Here is a 15,566-nt window from a genome sequence, read left to right as displayed (position 1 = left end):
CTGCACCAGCACCACCTGCGCCACCTCCGAATCCGCCAGCTCCTGCGCCGCCGCTACCACCACCTCCTCCATATCCGCCTGCGCCAGCGCCACCGCCGGCTCCGCCATATGCCCCTGCACCACCTCCGCCAGGTGCGCCACCTCGGCCGCCGCCACCAAATCCACCTGCTGCCGCGCCAGCTCCGCCTCCGGCTCCAGCACCACCACCGCCACCGCCACCTGCGCCAATAGAGAAGTAAGGTTAAAGCCACAGACTGAAAGAAGCTGTCAATAATTGAAACTCACCACCTCCGCTGTAGCCACCGCCAGGAAGGGCAGAGATGCCCTGGGCTGCCAGCGCCTTGGCTATGGCTTCCGGAATGGGCGGGGTGTGGGAAGAGCAGCTCCCGATGGCACAAAACCGTTCTCATCTGCCGTGTAGGAGATCTCAACTAATTCACCCTCTGGATTGGTGTAGGTATAGGAGCCCATCACCGAGGGTATCTCGTTCTCGGAGCCCTTGTTCTTCACGGTGCCCTCCTCCTGCGCCTTAATGCCGTTGCCCGTCTCGTAGCTGAAGCGATAGTTGCCATCGCCATCATTCTCGTTCACAAAGGACAAAATGGGTATTGGTGGTCCGCCGGCGGGCGGAGCCGGAGCGCTGGGTGCACGTGGCGGAGAGGGAGCTGCTCCAATTGGCCTGCTGGGCCCGCCTCCGCCAGAGAATCCACCGAGTCCGTTATTAATGCCGCCCAGGCCATTATTGCTGCCACCAAAGCCGCCGCCGCCGCCGCCGCCCGGACCCTGTAGTCCCGTGCCAGCTCCGCCGCCCGCACTGGCCGCATTCGCTGGCGGTGGCAGGTATTTGTTATCCAGCCGCGCCGCCTGCGTCAGCGTCAGCAGAGTTGTTAGCAGTGTCTGCCAGAAAGATGGGAGATTAGCAAAGCAGGCAACTGACATTACTAATTTATGCAGAGCTGTCGACGGCCCAGCGATGCGGCCACCAAGTCAGCGGTCCATATCAGCACATGGCAAGGTTTCACTGGAGCGCGGGACAGCCCACAGCATATAGCCATATGCCATCATGATGCACGTTTTGCCCAAGTTGTGGGCGATGTCTGGCCCCCAATATAAGCAAACAAGCTGCACGAGCGAATAGACACTTCGGGTTGAAGAAGAGTCATTCTTAGGCAGGAGGAGGTGTGTAAAACTAATTTCCATAAAGGTTACCCAAGATTTTAAGTTGGTATAAGCTCCGATTACTAAAAGATACTTTTCTACATGCACTGTTTAAGAGCTTTCTATAATTTCATTTAAATAACCCATAAAAAGATTAGAGAGAGAGAAGGGCGCAAAACTTCAGATTACTTACGAATGTCTTAAAATATTCCGAGTTGCTATCGCTAGAGCTATATAATAACTTACAATCAATCTTAGCCTGCTGATAACTGCATGTTAAATCGAGCAGCAACTATGTTCCACAGAAAGCGACTTTCTTATATTAAAGTTATAAGATTTACATACAAGTTAGCCTCCAGATAAATTCATGATTGCAATAAAGCAATGTAGGTTATGACATCAACTTTACCTAACTCTTAATGGATCAGTATCCACATTTACAACCAACCTTAGCCACCTGATAACTTAATGTTAAACAACTAACAGAGCAGCAAGTGAACGTTTAATGTCAAGTCGCAGACATAGACAATGCCCAATGCAAACTATATAGAGAGACACACGCTGTGCCCCATTCTTTGGGGTAAACAACGAGTGATTCATCCGTTCATGAATCGTTAACTGACAGCTGGCATAGCGACGCATGCAAAACATGGCAGATGACAGCAACGGCAGGCAGCAGGCAGCAGGCAGCAAGTAGCTGGCAGACGCCTCTATGAATGAAATAGTTGGAAAATCAACAGAAAAATAATTCATGAAAATATGAAAAACTTTGGCATTATAACAATGCGCTCCACGTTTACATTTGTTGCTATTAACGCGTTTATTGAGGCTCTTAAAGACAACTATTAAACCAATCGACAGAGCATCAATTGGGGGGGAGGGGCAGCGGTTAACAGATTAATGAACTCTGCTATTGCTAGCAACAGTTGCTGCAAAAGTTGCAACAGTTGCTGGCAGCGTGTGGAATCTCTAAAGAAGCACGCAGAAGGTTAAGCAAGCATTTGTGGCAAGTGGCATGAGGCATAAGGCAAGCTACCAACTGACTTAGCCAAGTGTCAAGTTGAAGTTTAAAGCGTTTAGTTTAATTGGCCAGCGGACTGAACAGCTTATAGACAGCCTTTATTAGGCTGAAACGCAGCAACAATTGTTGAAACTCACAATTTGACATTTAGTTTGTGTGTGCTCCTGCAGCCAGCCCCCGACTATGATCGACCAGTTCGTGACCAGATCTTTGAACTGTTGTAATACAATACCCATCCTCAGCCCATCCTCAGAGCACCCTTAGCCTCTGTCTAGGCTTGAGCTGTGTTTAATTGAAGTCTATTTCCAATGGCCTGACAATTGGGGTCGTCGCCGCATAAATCTTAAAGATTTTGATCTTCTTGTTGGGGGAAGCGCGGTGCTGCATCTGGGGCGGGGGCGGGGGCGTGCACGATGGGCTGCTGCTGCCTGTTGCTCTTGGGCACTTTGCGTGCTGTGCAGATTTTTTCATCAATGAACTGGCAGACGTTGATTTTTAATAGGGTTTTTAATTTATGCGTTTCCCTTAAATCTTTGCTGTTTCTGTTGCCGTTGCAGACAACATGTTGCGGCAACTTGGTAACTTGGTGGCAAAGAACGGAAATAATGCGCGGCGGCATCTGCGCCAATATTGGCCAATTTTTCAGCGGAGCTGTCGAAATGGCAATTCGCACAGCAAACGAATTCACAGAATTTCAAATGAGCGAATCGCAATTTCACATGCAACTAGAATTGATTTTTCTATAATTAGTTGCAAAGTTGGATTAACATAATGAATGGGAATATCAACTAGCTCCACAGTTACCACCAGGCACATCTCGATGTCCAGGTCGAGATGGAACCTTAGCTTACGTTCAACAACATGAGCTAACATGAGCTTACTTCACTAGCTCAAAACATAGATGATATGTGGATTATATTTAATCCATTAAATATATAATCAATAAATAAAATTTAATATAGATATATTCCATTTCGGAGGTAAAATTGCCCTTAGCATAACAATTAATAATCTGATCGATTATGCCATTACGCATTAGTTGACCCTTAAGATAACTTGGAAAACTGGTCTCTGCATCTTTAACTTTATCTTCCAAGTTACATAGTGCTACAAAAATGTTGTGGAATCAAGTTGAATAGGAACTTGAGCGTATGACGTAATTTTCTGATAGAACAAACATGTTGTGCGCAACCCGTCAATCTTGTAGCTTACATGCCTTGCATACTCTGTTCGCAAAGGCAAAGGGGGTATATTGGTTATGTGCCAAGTCGATTTACTCATCTCTTCTCTGTGTCAGTCTCAGGAACTAAGGAACTAACTAACTTTTCAATTTCTCCTTTCTTTTAAAATAATGATTTAAGATAGTTTTTTAAGTTAACTAGATGGTTTTGAAGATGAAAGGAGCTAAATGCAGGATTCTTGGTAAGCGATATGTGTATCTAGACTGAAGCACTCTTGGTTTTTTATTTATATAAAAGTCGATTTTTTAAATAATTTTCTTTTTAAAATAACGATTTGAGATTTGGCACCAAGTTTTCGGGAGCTAGATCCAACATTCTTGGTGTAAAGCTCTCGTATTCAGTGTGTTTAGCTTAAGGTAAGGTAGGGTCTAGGGTACCTCCTAGTCAGGCACTCTGGACCTGAGCTCTATTTTGTATTGTATTTATATTAAAATCGGCAAAAGTCCTGCCCGACAACTCACCAATTTCAGCTGCATCACGTCTGCCGCTTCAGTAGAAACCTAGAAACACAGTAAAGTCTTATCCTGGCTTGGGGTGTGCACACGCACTCGCTCGCACACACACACAACACACACACGCACGCACCTAGTTTCAGAGAATACGTCTCATCTATGGAAGTCCTAGTTAATGGCTTTTAGTTTGCTTGGCCGGTTATCAATTGTCGCGAATCGGTGCTGTGGCCGCGTCTATTGTCACGGAACTTGTGTGCCGAGTGGAGCGCAGGTTCTCCGGCTTTTATACAAATGCAGCGCGCTTGGCGCCAAGTGCAATCGAATGGAATGGAATGAACGAAGCCGAAGCTGAGGCTGAGATTTTGATACTTTATGGCATTTATTGTCGTTGTTGCTGTTGCTGTTGTTGTTGCTGCTGCAGCTGGCAAAAACAATTGCATGCCAAAAGGGAGACAGACACGACAGCAACATCTCGTCTCTGGCTCTGGCTCTAGCTCCGACTCTGGCCATTGTCTTGGCGTTTGCTCAATGCAACAACTGAGACACTCGCGTCGCACTCTTCGGGCTCTCCCGGAGCTCACCAGCGCATCTTTCAGTTAACCAGTTGCCCAGCTACCAGTTAGCTTATTGCGCTCGTAAATTGCAGCCCAATCGAAGCTGAACGCTGGCTCCGGCGTTCTCAACCCATCCCAGCCCAGCCAATTCCCATTCAAATCCCAACCCATTCCCAATTGCAGCCCATTTTAGTTGCTAACACAACAACAATTTGCATGCGAACTTTACAGCTTTGCAGCCTCATCATGAAACGGATGTCAATAAATCTACAAACTGACCCTTTGAGGCGTTGAAATTCTTTTTTAAAACGCAGCACAATTTAGCAATCCGTCTAGAGTTTGACCTTTTCCTCAGCTCTGGCAGGGGTCATAAATAGCATTAATATCGATAGCAACACCCAACGCAGCCTCAGGGCATCTTGCAGCCGGCCAAAAAATTGCCAAATTAAATTGACCCCAACAACAACAACAGCAACAACAACAAGTCATAACAAGTAGGAAATACCCTGTAGCCAGCTTCGAGATGCCGTTTCAAATATTTGAACTACATCCATAAAAACAAAAAACTGTGCCCTATATGCTTCTTCTCTTAGCCACACACTGGGAGAAATATGTTCTTGAATAACTTTGGAAATAGCTTGCAGAAAATACCTGTAAGCAGCTTCGAGATGCCTTCTCAAATATTCCAACTTCATCCAAAAAATCATTCAGAAGCTCGCAAGCTAGGCTACTTTTTTCTTGAATAAATTGTTGTTATTAGTCCGATTTTTGTAAAAATTTAAATATATAACTATAACATCCAGATATATATGAATTCAAAGTTGATATTCATATGAAAATAAAAGAAAAAATATTTAAGTTCCTGCTAATGTCCAGCTGAAGGCCCTGACAGCCATTGCTGTTGTTCACTTAAGATTTTGTTTTAGCTCTATAATTGGTTTATAAAATGAATAAATATGAGAATATACTTTACGGACTTGAAGCTGCATCCTTCTGCCCGTTACATACACTCGCTCAACAAACATTATACCCTTTCTTAGCCATTTTTGATGGGTACAGGGTATAATAACATAGCAGCAGCAGCAAAGGGCAGTTGCTCGCGAATTTCGTTTTAGTTTTTTGGCCACAATTTTGTCATTTCGTTTTTTAATATGGGCAACAAGAAACCAAAACATGCAAGCAACATTCAAACATATATATGTACCTATAACTAAGCGTAACCAACTTAGGGAATGCACATTGACATTTGAAGAATTGCTATTTGTTGTTGTGTTGTGATTTAGAAAGGCAGCAAACTTGGCAGCCAAACAGCAACAATTGAAGACGAGCTGCACGTTGTCAACATCTTCTTTATGCTTGTGTGCAACTTTTGTCATATGGCAACAATGCATACCCAACAAGTCGAGCGAACAAGTGGGTATATCAACTGCAGGTTAATATACACGTGCTTCAAGCTGGAATCAAAGTAAGCACATAAGTTGCGCCAATGATTTCTGCCTTTTCGCATACCTCTTACAGGGCATCTGGCCGTCGTGCATGCCCTTGGTTACTGCGTTCTGTGCTCATTCACGCCCAAGCAATAGCAACATTTGGCCAATTTATTTGTTCTGGCTGCAATTCAATTATTGAGTCAACAAACTGTGAGATGCACAAAAAACGAAGCACAGCTAAAATAACATGTAGCCGAAGATTGGATACCCTTTGATGCAACTAGCTTGAATTACAAACAAATTGGTTGTATTGTTTCTATTAGATAAAGTGGTACGATTCAGTTTAGACTGCCGAAAATACGTATCCGTTTATTATTTCATGATCACATTTTGTGAACAATTTATAGGACTCGTCGGCAAGCGTATAAAATGACAAAATTGTATTTTTTTCTTGTGACCAACAAGATGTCTTGCAGCAGGCCTGCTTGCAGCCAGCCACAGCGAGAAGGTCAGCCAAGTGGCAAAGGAATTTGCAATGAAACGGTGCGTATACGTGATATATTAATATGTGTGTGTGCTGATATTAATCATACGCCGCATTGGCCTTGCCAAATTACACACAAATGAGTTGCATTCAAAATGCAAAACGTACAATCTGATCAATCAGAGTTCAAATCAAACTCTTATAATTGCTGCTTGCGGACCTTAATTAACCCCATGACTCAGAGCCCAACTCTGATGCAATATGCCGAGAGTGAGGCAAGTGTTTGCCGCATGCTGCATACCTGTGTGCCGTGTGCTGTGTTCTGTGTTGTGCTGGGTTTTCCGTTAGCTTAAATAGTTCCTGTTTGAGAATTGATTAATTTTAGCGCAATTGTTAGAGCTCATCGTTGGCACAACCACAAGCGGTCAGCTGTGCCTGTATTTGGCTCAAACATAAAACAGTTCAGCTGTATTAGAACGAAATGGCAGCATTCACCGGCTTTGCGCGGGCACATACTTTTAGGCACTTCCTAATCTTCCGAAGAAATATCGATAAATATCGATTTTGAGAATCGTTTTATAGGGTTTATAGGCTCTTGTATAAACAAGACAGATTTTTTCTAGATTATTCCAAACGTTTTGGCGCCATTCAACTACTCTGAATAAGTCAGCATTCCAGCTGTTACATCAATCAGTTCGTCTGTCAGTCAGTCAATCCGCGCAATATTGTTTTATATGTGTGTGTATTTATTTAAGACCCTTGTGCATATTGTTGAGAAAAACGTAGAAATGTTTATTTGTTGTTTGGCTTGAAATCTGTGTGCTTATTCGCCCGTCATCATTTCCATGAATTCTGTAAATGAAAGAAAGAAATTTCAAAGTGTTGCGTTTAGTGCTCGGCATTAGATAAAGATACATGTATCTAGATACACACAACTAAAAATAGACGCTATACAAGGGCAGGCACAACCTAATGGAGAAGCAGCCGGAGAGGGGCGGCAAAATGGTGTCGCCATGGCCAGCATTTTGTTTCTGGCATGGAGCCAAAGTGCGGCACAGTATTTTGACAATTGGGAGGGGGTAGGGAGTAGGATGCTTACCATCGAAGTCGACGGTGCCGGAGCCATCGGAATCAATTTCCTCAATCATGATGTCCAGTTCCTCGTTGGTCAGCTGATCGTCCAGCTCGCGGAGAATCTCGCGCAGGCAGGAGGTTGGAATGTAGCCATTGCCCTGCTTATCGTATAGACGGAAGGCCTCGCGCAGTTCCTTCTGCATGGCCTCGTCATCCTCCTCCACAATGAATTTGGCGGCCAGCTGCACAAAACTCCTCGAACTCCAAACGGCCAGATTCTAAGCAAATAATATATTGATATGATATCGTATATATAGGGTATGTTTGTGTTGATCAGCACTTACTGTCCTCATCGACCTCGTCGATCAGCTCCTCGAGAATCTTCTTGTCGAAGGCTGACCCATCAGACGGAGAATATCGGCGACCATTTCGGTGGGTATGCTGCCAGTCTTTTGGTGATCAAAGCTGTTGAATGCCTTTTGCAGCACCGCAATTTGCTCAGGTGTCAGATCCTCATCCTGTTAATTACGCAATCACATAACCAAGGGCTAACAATTGATCCCCCAACAAAATGCCATCCCGAAAACTCACAATGTTGTCCATGTTTTGAGTTTTTCTGCTCTGCCTTTGTTCTTTACACAAAGATCACCGCTGACGACTGTGCGCCCAATTGAATTAGTTCCTTATTTCTTCATCTGCTCAAAGCACTAAGCACACCCACACGCACACACACACACACAGAGAGAGAGACACACACACTCAGGACACACTCACGTCACTGAATGCTGCATTCCAAAAGTAACAAGCTAATTTATGGTTTTCAACAGTATTTCGAAAATAAAAGTACGCAGAACACAACAAAAAAGCCAACACACACTCGCACACACACACACACACACGCACAGAGGCATTTTTCAAATTTTATTTCATTTTCGAAAAACACTGTAAAGTCATCGAGCATTTGGCGGTGTTTACTTTGCTGCCGACCACCAGCTCACCAGCAAGAGTAATAAGTATTTTTTTGTAGTGGTTTGCTAAGCTTAACGTGGAGAACAATGATTATATTTATACACTACACTGCAAGAAAACTGACAGAGGAAAGCAAAAAAGATGTTCGTTTTTTGGCTAATAATAAAGAGTTGACTTGAATAATTTTAATTGCAATTTCAATAAAATACTGAATACGCTCTGTTTAATACTATTTCTTAGAAGTTTGACAAAATGGGCAGCACTTTCTTTTCTAGCCTTCCATGTTATTTAAATAGTTTCTTTTTTGTCTGTTAAATGAATGCATAATCGATATATGAATATGGGAATGTGAACATTTACGTTTTTGGATCATATGATATTGAGCTAAACGTGATTGATTTTAATGATAATTGTCCTCATCAGTTTGCCAAAATGGGCAGCACTCTCTTACAGCCGTTAAAAATTGTATTTAAATAGTTTTTATGTCATGTTGAATGGAAACACACGAAATGTTTGCTTTTCATATGCATAACAACATTTCTAACAGTGCATATTATAATGGCACGCGATTTTAATTGAATTACAGGCACAATTGCTATTTCACACTTTGATTTACTGTGAGAATCGATCACCGAGGCGGCACACACACCAATTTATAAGCACGATCATTTCATCGAATTATCAAATAACTAACCGTATCAATTAATTCGTTTCACACATTTCTTAAAAAAAAAAAAAGAAATCCAGATTTTCCCCAGCGATCCGCCCACACAGAAGGTGGGGCGAGGTCCAAAGACAATTTTATAAGCGATTCGAAAATTTTTGTATTTTTGCGACGCGTTTCCTCATTTAAAATTAAATTCTAAACGGCAATAAGTATTATTAATGCCTGTTTTGTTTTATGGCACAAGTAAATGGGTCTTAATTGATTTATATCTGGCATTTAAATATTCAATTTTTTTTTCGACTAAATTAAAGTGCGCAGCGTCCGCTAATTGGGATATATATGTCGATATATATACCTATATATTTAAGAAATTTGGAAAAGCAAATGGGACAACTTGCTTATGAATTATGATAGCTACCGCTAGAGAAAGCTGACAATAATTTTGACGTCATTTTGACATATTGACCATTTGTTTTATTTTGTTTTCAATGTGCGGCTAAAATATTGCGCCAATAACTCAGCTAGAAATAAAGATTGCCTTCACGATTCTATATACTCTTTTGCATAATTACTTGAAGCTGTCCTCCATGGTCACTTTACGCAGATAGCTAGCCTTTAACTAATTGCAATTTAAGACTATTTCTGCCAAGAAAAGTTGAAATGTTATCTTATGACACCTTTGGTAGAAATAGTGTTAATCTATTTATAGATTTATTAACTGCGTCTTATTGGCACGTCCTCCATGGTCAGTTTATTGACTTAGTTTGAAGCTGTATTCAAGTTGTTTTCTTTTTTTTTTCACAGCTGAGCGCTCTCTTGATGGACAGCGTCGACATCTGCTTTGGCATAGGTTGACGTCCTTGGCATCTCGTCTGCTCTCTGCTTTTGATGGAAAATTAGTTTTCGCTTACACTCTGTCAATATTTGCCATGCTCGGTTTCTGATGCAATTAGCTGCTACGTGTTTTGGAAAACCAGAACAAGAGTTGTTTGTTCTTTTGACATTTGGCGACGGCAACGGCGACGGCGAACTTCAGCTTCGAGTTGTTATTACCTTGATCGTCGCGCGGATCACTTTTACAGCAGCTGCCAGCAGTGGCTGCGGAGCTCCTCTTCTTGGCCAGCTAATTGATGGCATTCACTTTGCCAGTCGCCAAATGCTAAAGCATGCAACTACTTGAATATTAACTCATCGTGCTCAAGGGCCAACAAATTTACAGCTCATGTTAATTGGTTTACACAGCAAACACATACAAAATTTATTTATTTTTTTTTTGTATGTTATTAATTTTAAAATAATAAATAGAATAAAATGTTTTCGAGCCGTGCCTACAAAACTGTTGCCTACTTTTCAACCACGAAAACTGCATTATTTTATTTTTATAATAAATAAATAAATAGCTCTTTATTAAAGAGAGCGTAACGAGGAGGCAAACTGAAAGCATAGCAAATGGTCTTTAATTTCTATTAAGAATAAATTAAAGCACAAGGCCGCAGATCGAGACCCAAATACAAAATGAAATCAAAAGTCAGGCAAAATTTTCGGCAAAACAAATATTTAATATGAATTTAATGAATGTTTGGCACTGAAACCAAATATCCCATGGATGTATACCCTCGTAAAGGGGGTAACATAATTTAGACATAAATTATGTAATGCAAAAAACCTCATGGGGTAAACATATACTAGAACAGAATCAATATACATATAGACTATATATATATATAGCTGATATAGACATGTCCTGCAGTCTGTCTAACTGCTTCTATGCGAGCTAGACTCTTTTTTGTTTTTTATTCAATCTGTTTATATTGCTTTAAAAATAACACACATTCTTATGCTACTCTCATAGTTCATTTCTGTTGCAGATAGTATAAAGAAAGAAAGATAGTGCCAAGAGAACAAAGACTAGGCTCTTGTAAAATCAACATTTTTGTTGTCCACGTTATTTTAACCAATTATTCTCACATACCTGCAAAGCCCATTTATAAATGTTATATGTTATCAATAAATATATAATAGATAAATATATATTAAATAAATAAAATATATATAACAAATATAATATATAATAAATATTTATTACTCAATGGCCGCAAGCCGCAAGGGTATTTAATCTTCAGCGTGCCGCAGTTAACCTTTATTGCCTGTTAGCACATACGTCCGTCTGACTGTCCGTCCGTCCGTCAATCTGTACGTCTGTCTATCTGTCTAACTGCCGACCACCTAGGGTATGTATATGAATTTCAGCTATTTGTGCGTATCAAATTTGACCCTCATTTGCATATGCGACGCAATATTTTGTGTATAACTTGTTTTCTGGCACTGGCAAACAAAACGGAAATCAAATAATCTAAGAAATATGGTATATATACAATTGCATATGCTTAACATGTTCATTATCATATTGCTTGGGGGGCAAATTAATTGTGCATCCCCGAAATAAACAAAAAAACAAACAGACATTGAGATGTGAATTATAATTAGATACGTTTCGCATCTATGATCAGCAATAGAGACAAATGGTTGACCATAAGATACCCAGTATTTTGCAACTCGCATCAATAGCATAAAGGGTATATATTATTCTGATCTGGTTTCTGTGTAAACTCGCAATCCGAAAATGTCAAAAGCCCGAGACATAAGAGAAATATTATATATCATATTTTTGAACTCGCAATCGAAAGGTTGTTGTTTGTTTGTTTTTTTTTTTTTAACATATTTATGCTTTTATTGTTAACAAAACGTAGCTTAGTTTTATTCATCGCTTTTGGATGAGCTGCGATCCATTCGAGTGCCCTTTGGATTGCCTCTGGGATTGGTGGTGGGGTTGGCAGAGCGGGATTGGCAGAAAGAACTTGGTAGCCGTTTTCGTCAGCCACGTATTGGAGACTAACTTGTTCTCCCTCAGGAGACGTCCAACCCTGGTCACCCTTCACCTCCCATATATCCTCTCCCTTCAGTTTACCTTCTTGCGCTACTTTCACTGAATTGTCCAACTCATAGGCAAATTTGAAGTCGTTAACGTTGACCTCCTGTTCTCTCTTTAACACATTAGCATTCTCATTGGCGCAGGCCAATGCCACCAGGCAGGCGAGGGCGATCTGTGAAGACAAAGGATTTGTTTTTATACTTTGCTTGATTTAAATTTGAGGGCTAACTCACAATGAACTTCATGTTGTTTGCGGAAAGACTTGGAAAGACTTACTGATACCAGCTGTCTGGTTAGTCAAAGCTTTTATACGTTTCGTCTGTGGCGCTAGGAATGTTGATTATCATTAATTATGTAAATATATTATTATTTTCAGTACAAATGAATTTTTAAACACAATTTTTGAGTGTGTCTGTCTATAACTGCCTTACCACGCAATACACATGCCGTTTGATCTCCTCGATACTCGTTTGGTTTATAAACATAACAAGTTCGCAGCATTAAAACAAGCGGAAATTGATACATATGCATGACATATACTAATTATCAACTAGATAACATGCATATGCGTCATAAATAATATTAATTAAATCGTTAGTCGCTTGAGATATTCTAATTTGTCATAGATCCAAATACCCTGGTTCTTTTCTTTATACACAACTTCACGCTAATAAATATATCTTATTATCGACAAGCAAATTGATTTCTCCAGAATGTATAATTCTGTGAGAGGTCAATTCTTAAAATTAAATAATGTGGCTAAGCAGCTCTCGAGTAATTTTGACTCGAGTTTCGAGTTGCTAGGCAAATATAAATTTGAGTCCCCAACCAATCGCCGGTTGGAGCCTCAACTTTTGCAATTGCCCTCTACGTCTGTTCAGACACCTACGACTTTCTTGTCTCTTCCTAGCAACTTGGAGGTATCTCCAATGTTGTCTTTATCGCCTTCTCCAAGCGACTGTCCAATTACCCCGGCTTCAAGCCCTCTACTTGACCCAGTAGAGCCCGTACTTGATTCCGTCCTAATTAATCAAACTGCCTCAGCCCCGTCAGCTCCTGGCCGCAAAGGTAGACCTGCGCGCAATCTTGCGCAGATTGTTAAAAGCAATCATTGTGCCTCGTTAGCTCCTCCAACTCCTGTATTACCTACAGCCCCATCAGCGCCTACTTTAACGGTAGTTGCCCCTCGTAGGCAAGTTTTTGTGTCTCGACTTTCGTCGGACACCACTTCTGAGTCATTGGCAGCCTATATTGCTAGCAAATCTTCTGCTAGCGTGTCAATAACTAAATTTAATTTCTCCACCCCTCGTGAAATATCATCATTCAAAATAAATGTTTCACATGATATGTTCCCAATCATTTGTGATCCCAAATTTTGGCCACCACACATGATTGTTCATGAGTTCAAGCCTAAAAAGCGTAACCAGCCTGTCACCCTTCCAGTCCCTTCAATACAGGGTACCATTTCTGCCCCAAAAAACTAGCTTCATCTTCTGACCAAATCTTTATTCATTATCAGAATGTCAGAGGTCTCACTTCAAAGCTGAAAAATCTTTTTATTGCCAGCACTTCCTTCGATTCGGACATAATAGCATTTTCAGAAACATGGTTAAACTCAACCATATCTGATTTTGAGATATTACCGAATAACTTTATTTTGTTTAGAAATGATCGGCCGACTCGAGGTGGTGGGGTGTTAATTGCCGTTAAAGCCACTCTCCAGTCTGAACTTTTCTGTTTTAGTACGCCTACTGACGCTGAGATTGTCTCAGTTAAGGTGTCTTTTCCTACACGGAATATCTATGTAACATGCTCTTATGTCCCACCTTCTTCTGATATCCAAGTTTATATGAATCATATTACTTGTATTAAAGAAGTTTCTTCACACGTGCGGGATAATGACCTATTATTGGTGTTGGGTGATTTTAATTTGCCGAACATCTCTTGGTCATTATTCACTGCTGAAAATTATCTAGTGCCCTCAGCACAGCACGATTTTTTAGACTGCATGCTTGATCTTTCGTTGTTTCAAATCAATTCAATTTCTAATCATATGAATAGAACACTTGACCTTGTATTTGTTAACGACTACCTTATTTCTAATGTGTCTAGGTCACCTCCTTTATCTCTTCCTGAGGATGTCTATCATCCAACTTTAGAGATTGCAATGCTAAATTGTAATCCTTCCATTTCGTGCTCATCAGCCAATAAGCCCCGCTATTGCTTTCGCAAAGGAAATTATTCCTTGCTGAATCAGCTTATTTATTCAACCGATTGGTCTTTCTTATATGACTCAGTTGATATGAATACAGCTATTAATTCTTTTTATATCACCCTAAACTCCCTCTTAGATGTGTGTATTCCTAAGTCAATTCCTTCGACTACTTTTTCAAAACCACCCTGGTTTACTCCCAGATTATCACACCTAAAAAATGTAAAATCCAAATATTTTAAAAAGTTTAAAAAGTCTGGTTCGTGTACAGACTTGGCTAAATATTCCATAGCCAAGTCGAACTTCTTTCTTCTTAATTCTCAATGCTATGAGAATTATCTAATTCGTTGTAAAAGGCAATTCGCCCGAAATCCGAGACAGTTTTATAATTTTGTAAACTTGAAGCGTAAGTCTTCAAGTTTGCCATCTTCTTTTTTTCTTGGGATGGATAAAGCTAGCAATGACACTGATTCTGCTAACCTCTTTGCTAATTTTTTCCAATCAACTTACTCTTCAGTCTGTCCTAATACTAATTCTTACCCTTATACTATTTCCTCCGCTAGTTCTATACCTCCCCCCATTATTTCACACTCCTCTCTCCTATTAGCTATAAACTCTCTAAAATCTTCTTACTCTCCTGGGCCGGACAATATTCCTAGTTGTCTACTCAAGGAGTGTAGTTCTTCCCTTTTCTATCCATTGCTAAAGCTTTTTAATCTATCCCTTGAAACTTCTGTCTTTCCATCTCTTTGGAAAGAATCTTATATCATTCCTCTTCACAAGAAAGGTGGGAAGTCTGATATACAAAATTACAGGGGCATTGCAAAACTGTCTGCTATTCCTAAATTATTTGAAAAAATAATCACTTCGAATTTGCAGCATTTCTGCAAATCAGTTGTTTCCCCTGTTCAACATGGATTCGTAAAGAATCGGTCAACTACGACCAATCTGCTTGAGTTTACTTCCTTGGTAAATGATGCTTTCCTTTCGAAAATGCAAACTGATGTCATTTACACTGACTTCAGTAAGGCGTTTGACTCTGTGCACCATGACATTTTACTTTTTAAACTTGACCGAATAGGTTTCCCTCTGTCCCTTTTACTTTGGATTAATTCTTATTTAAAAGGTAGGACCCAAAGAGTAATACTGAGGTTGACTACCTCTAAAAGGGTTCACGTTACTTCTGGTGTTCCTCAAGGTAGTCATCTTGGACCTTTACTCTTTACACTTTTTATAAATGATCTTCCCTCTGTTATATCACATGCTCGTGTACTCATGTATGCGGACGATGTCAAACTTTTTCTATCATACACCAACCCCCTACATCATTCTCGTCTACAAGACGATTTGAACGCTATGCAACTTTGGTGTT

General features: G+C 40.6%; 1 protein-coding gene and 2 pseudogenes across 1 annotated transcript; all 3 read right to left on the bottom strand.

The window, feature by feature from the left end:
- Positions 1–6: 6 nt before the first annotated feature.
- LOC116651546 (pupal cuticle protein 20-like) lies at positions 7–3,980 on the bottom strand (annotated as a pseudogene).
- Positions 3,981–7,065: 3,085 nt separating this feature from the next.
- On the bottom strand, positions 7,066–8,160 carry LOC116651538 (troponin C-like; annotated as a pseudogene).
- Positions 8,161–11,692: 3,532 nt separating this feature from the next.
- Positions 11,693–12,309, bottom strand: LOC116651552 (cuticular protein 47Eg-like). Its single transcript, XM_032438153.2, has 2 exons — positions 12,216–12,309; positions 11,693–12,154 (listed from the first exon to the last, which is right to left on the bottom strand). The coding sequence occupies exons 1-2, from the start codon at positions 12,225–12,227 to the stop codon at positions 11,711–11,713; spliced, it is 456 nt and encodes a 151-aa protein (XP_032294044.1). The 5' UTR covers positions 12,228–12,309; the 3' UTR covers positions 11,693–11,710.
- Positions 12,310–15,566: the final 3,257 nt, after the last annotated feature.

The sequence above is a fragment of the Drosophila virilis genome, unplaced genomic scaffold, assembly GCF_030788295.1.
Source record: "Drosophila virilis strain 15010-1051.87 unplaced genomic scaffold, Dvir_AGI_RSII-ME tig00000029, whole genome shotgun sequence".
NCBI lineage: Eukaryota > Metazoa > Arthropoda > Insecta > Diptera > Drosophilidae > Drosophila > Drosophila virilis.
Note: the sequence above shows the minus strand (reverse complement) of the source record. Positions and strands in the feature narration are given on the sequence as shown.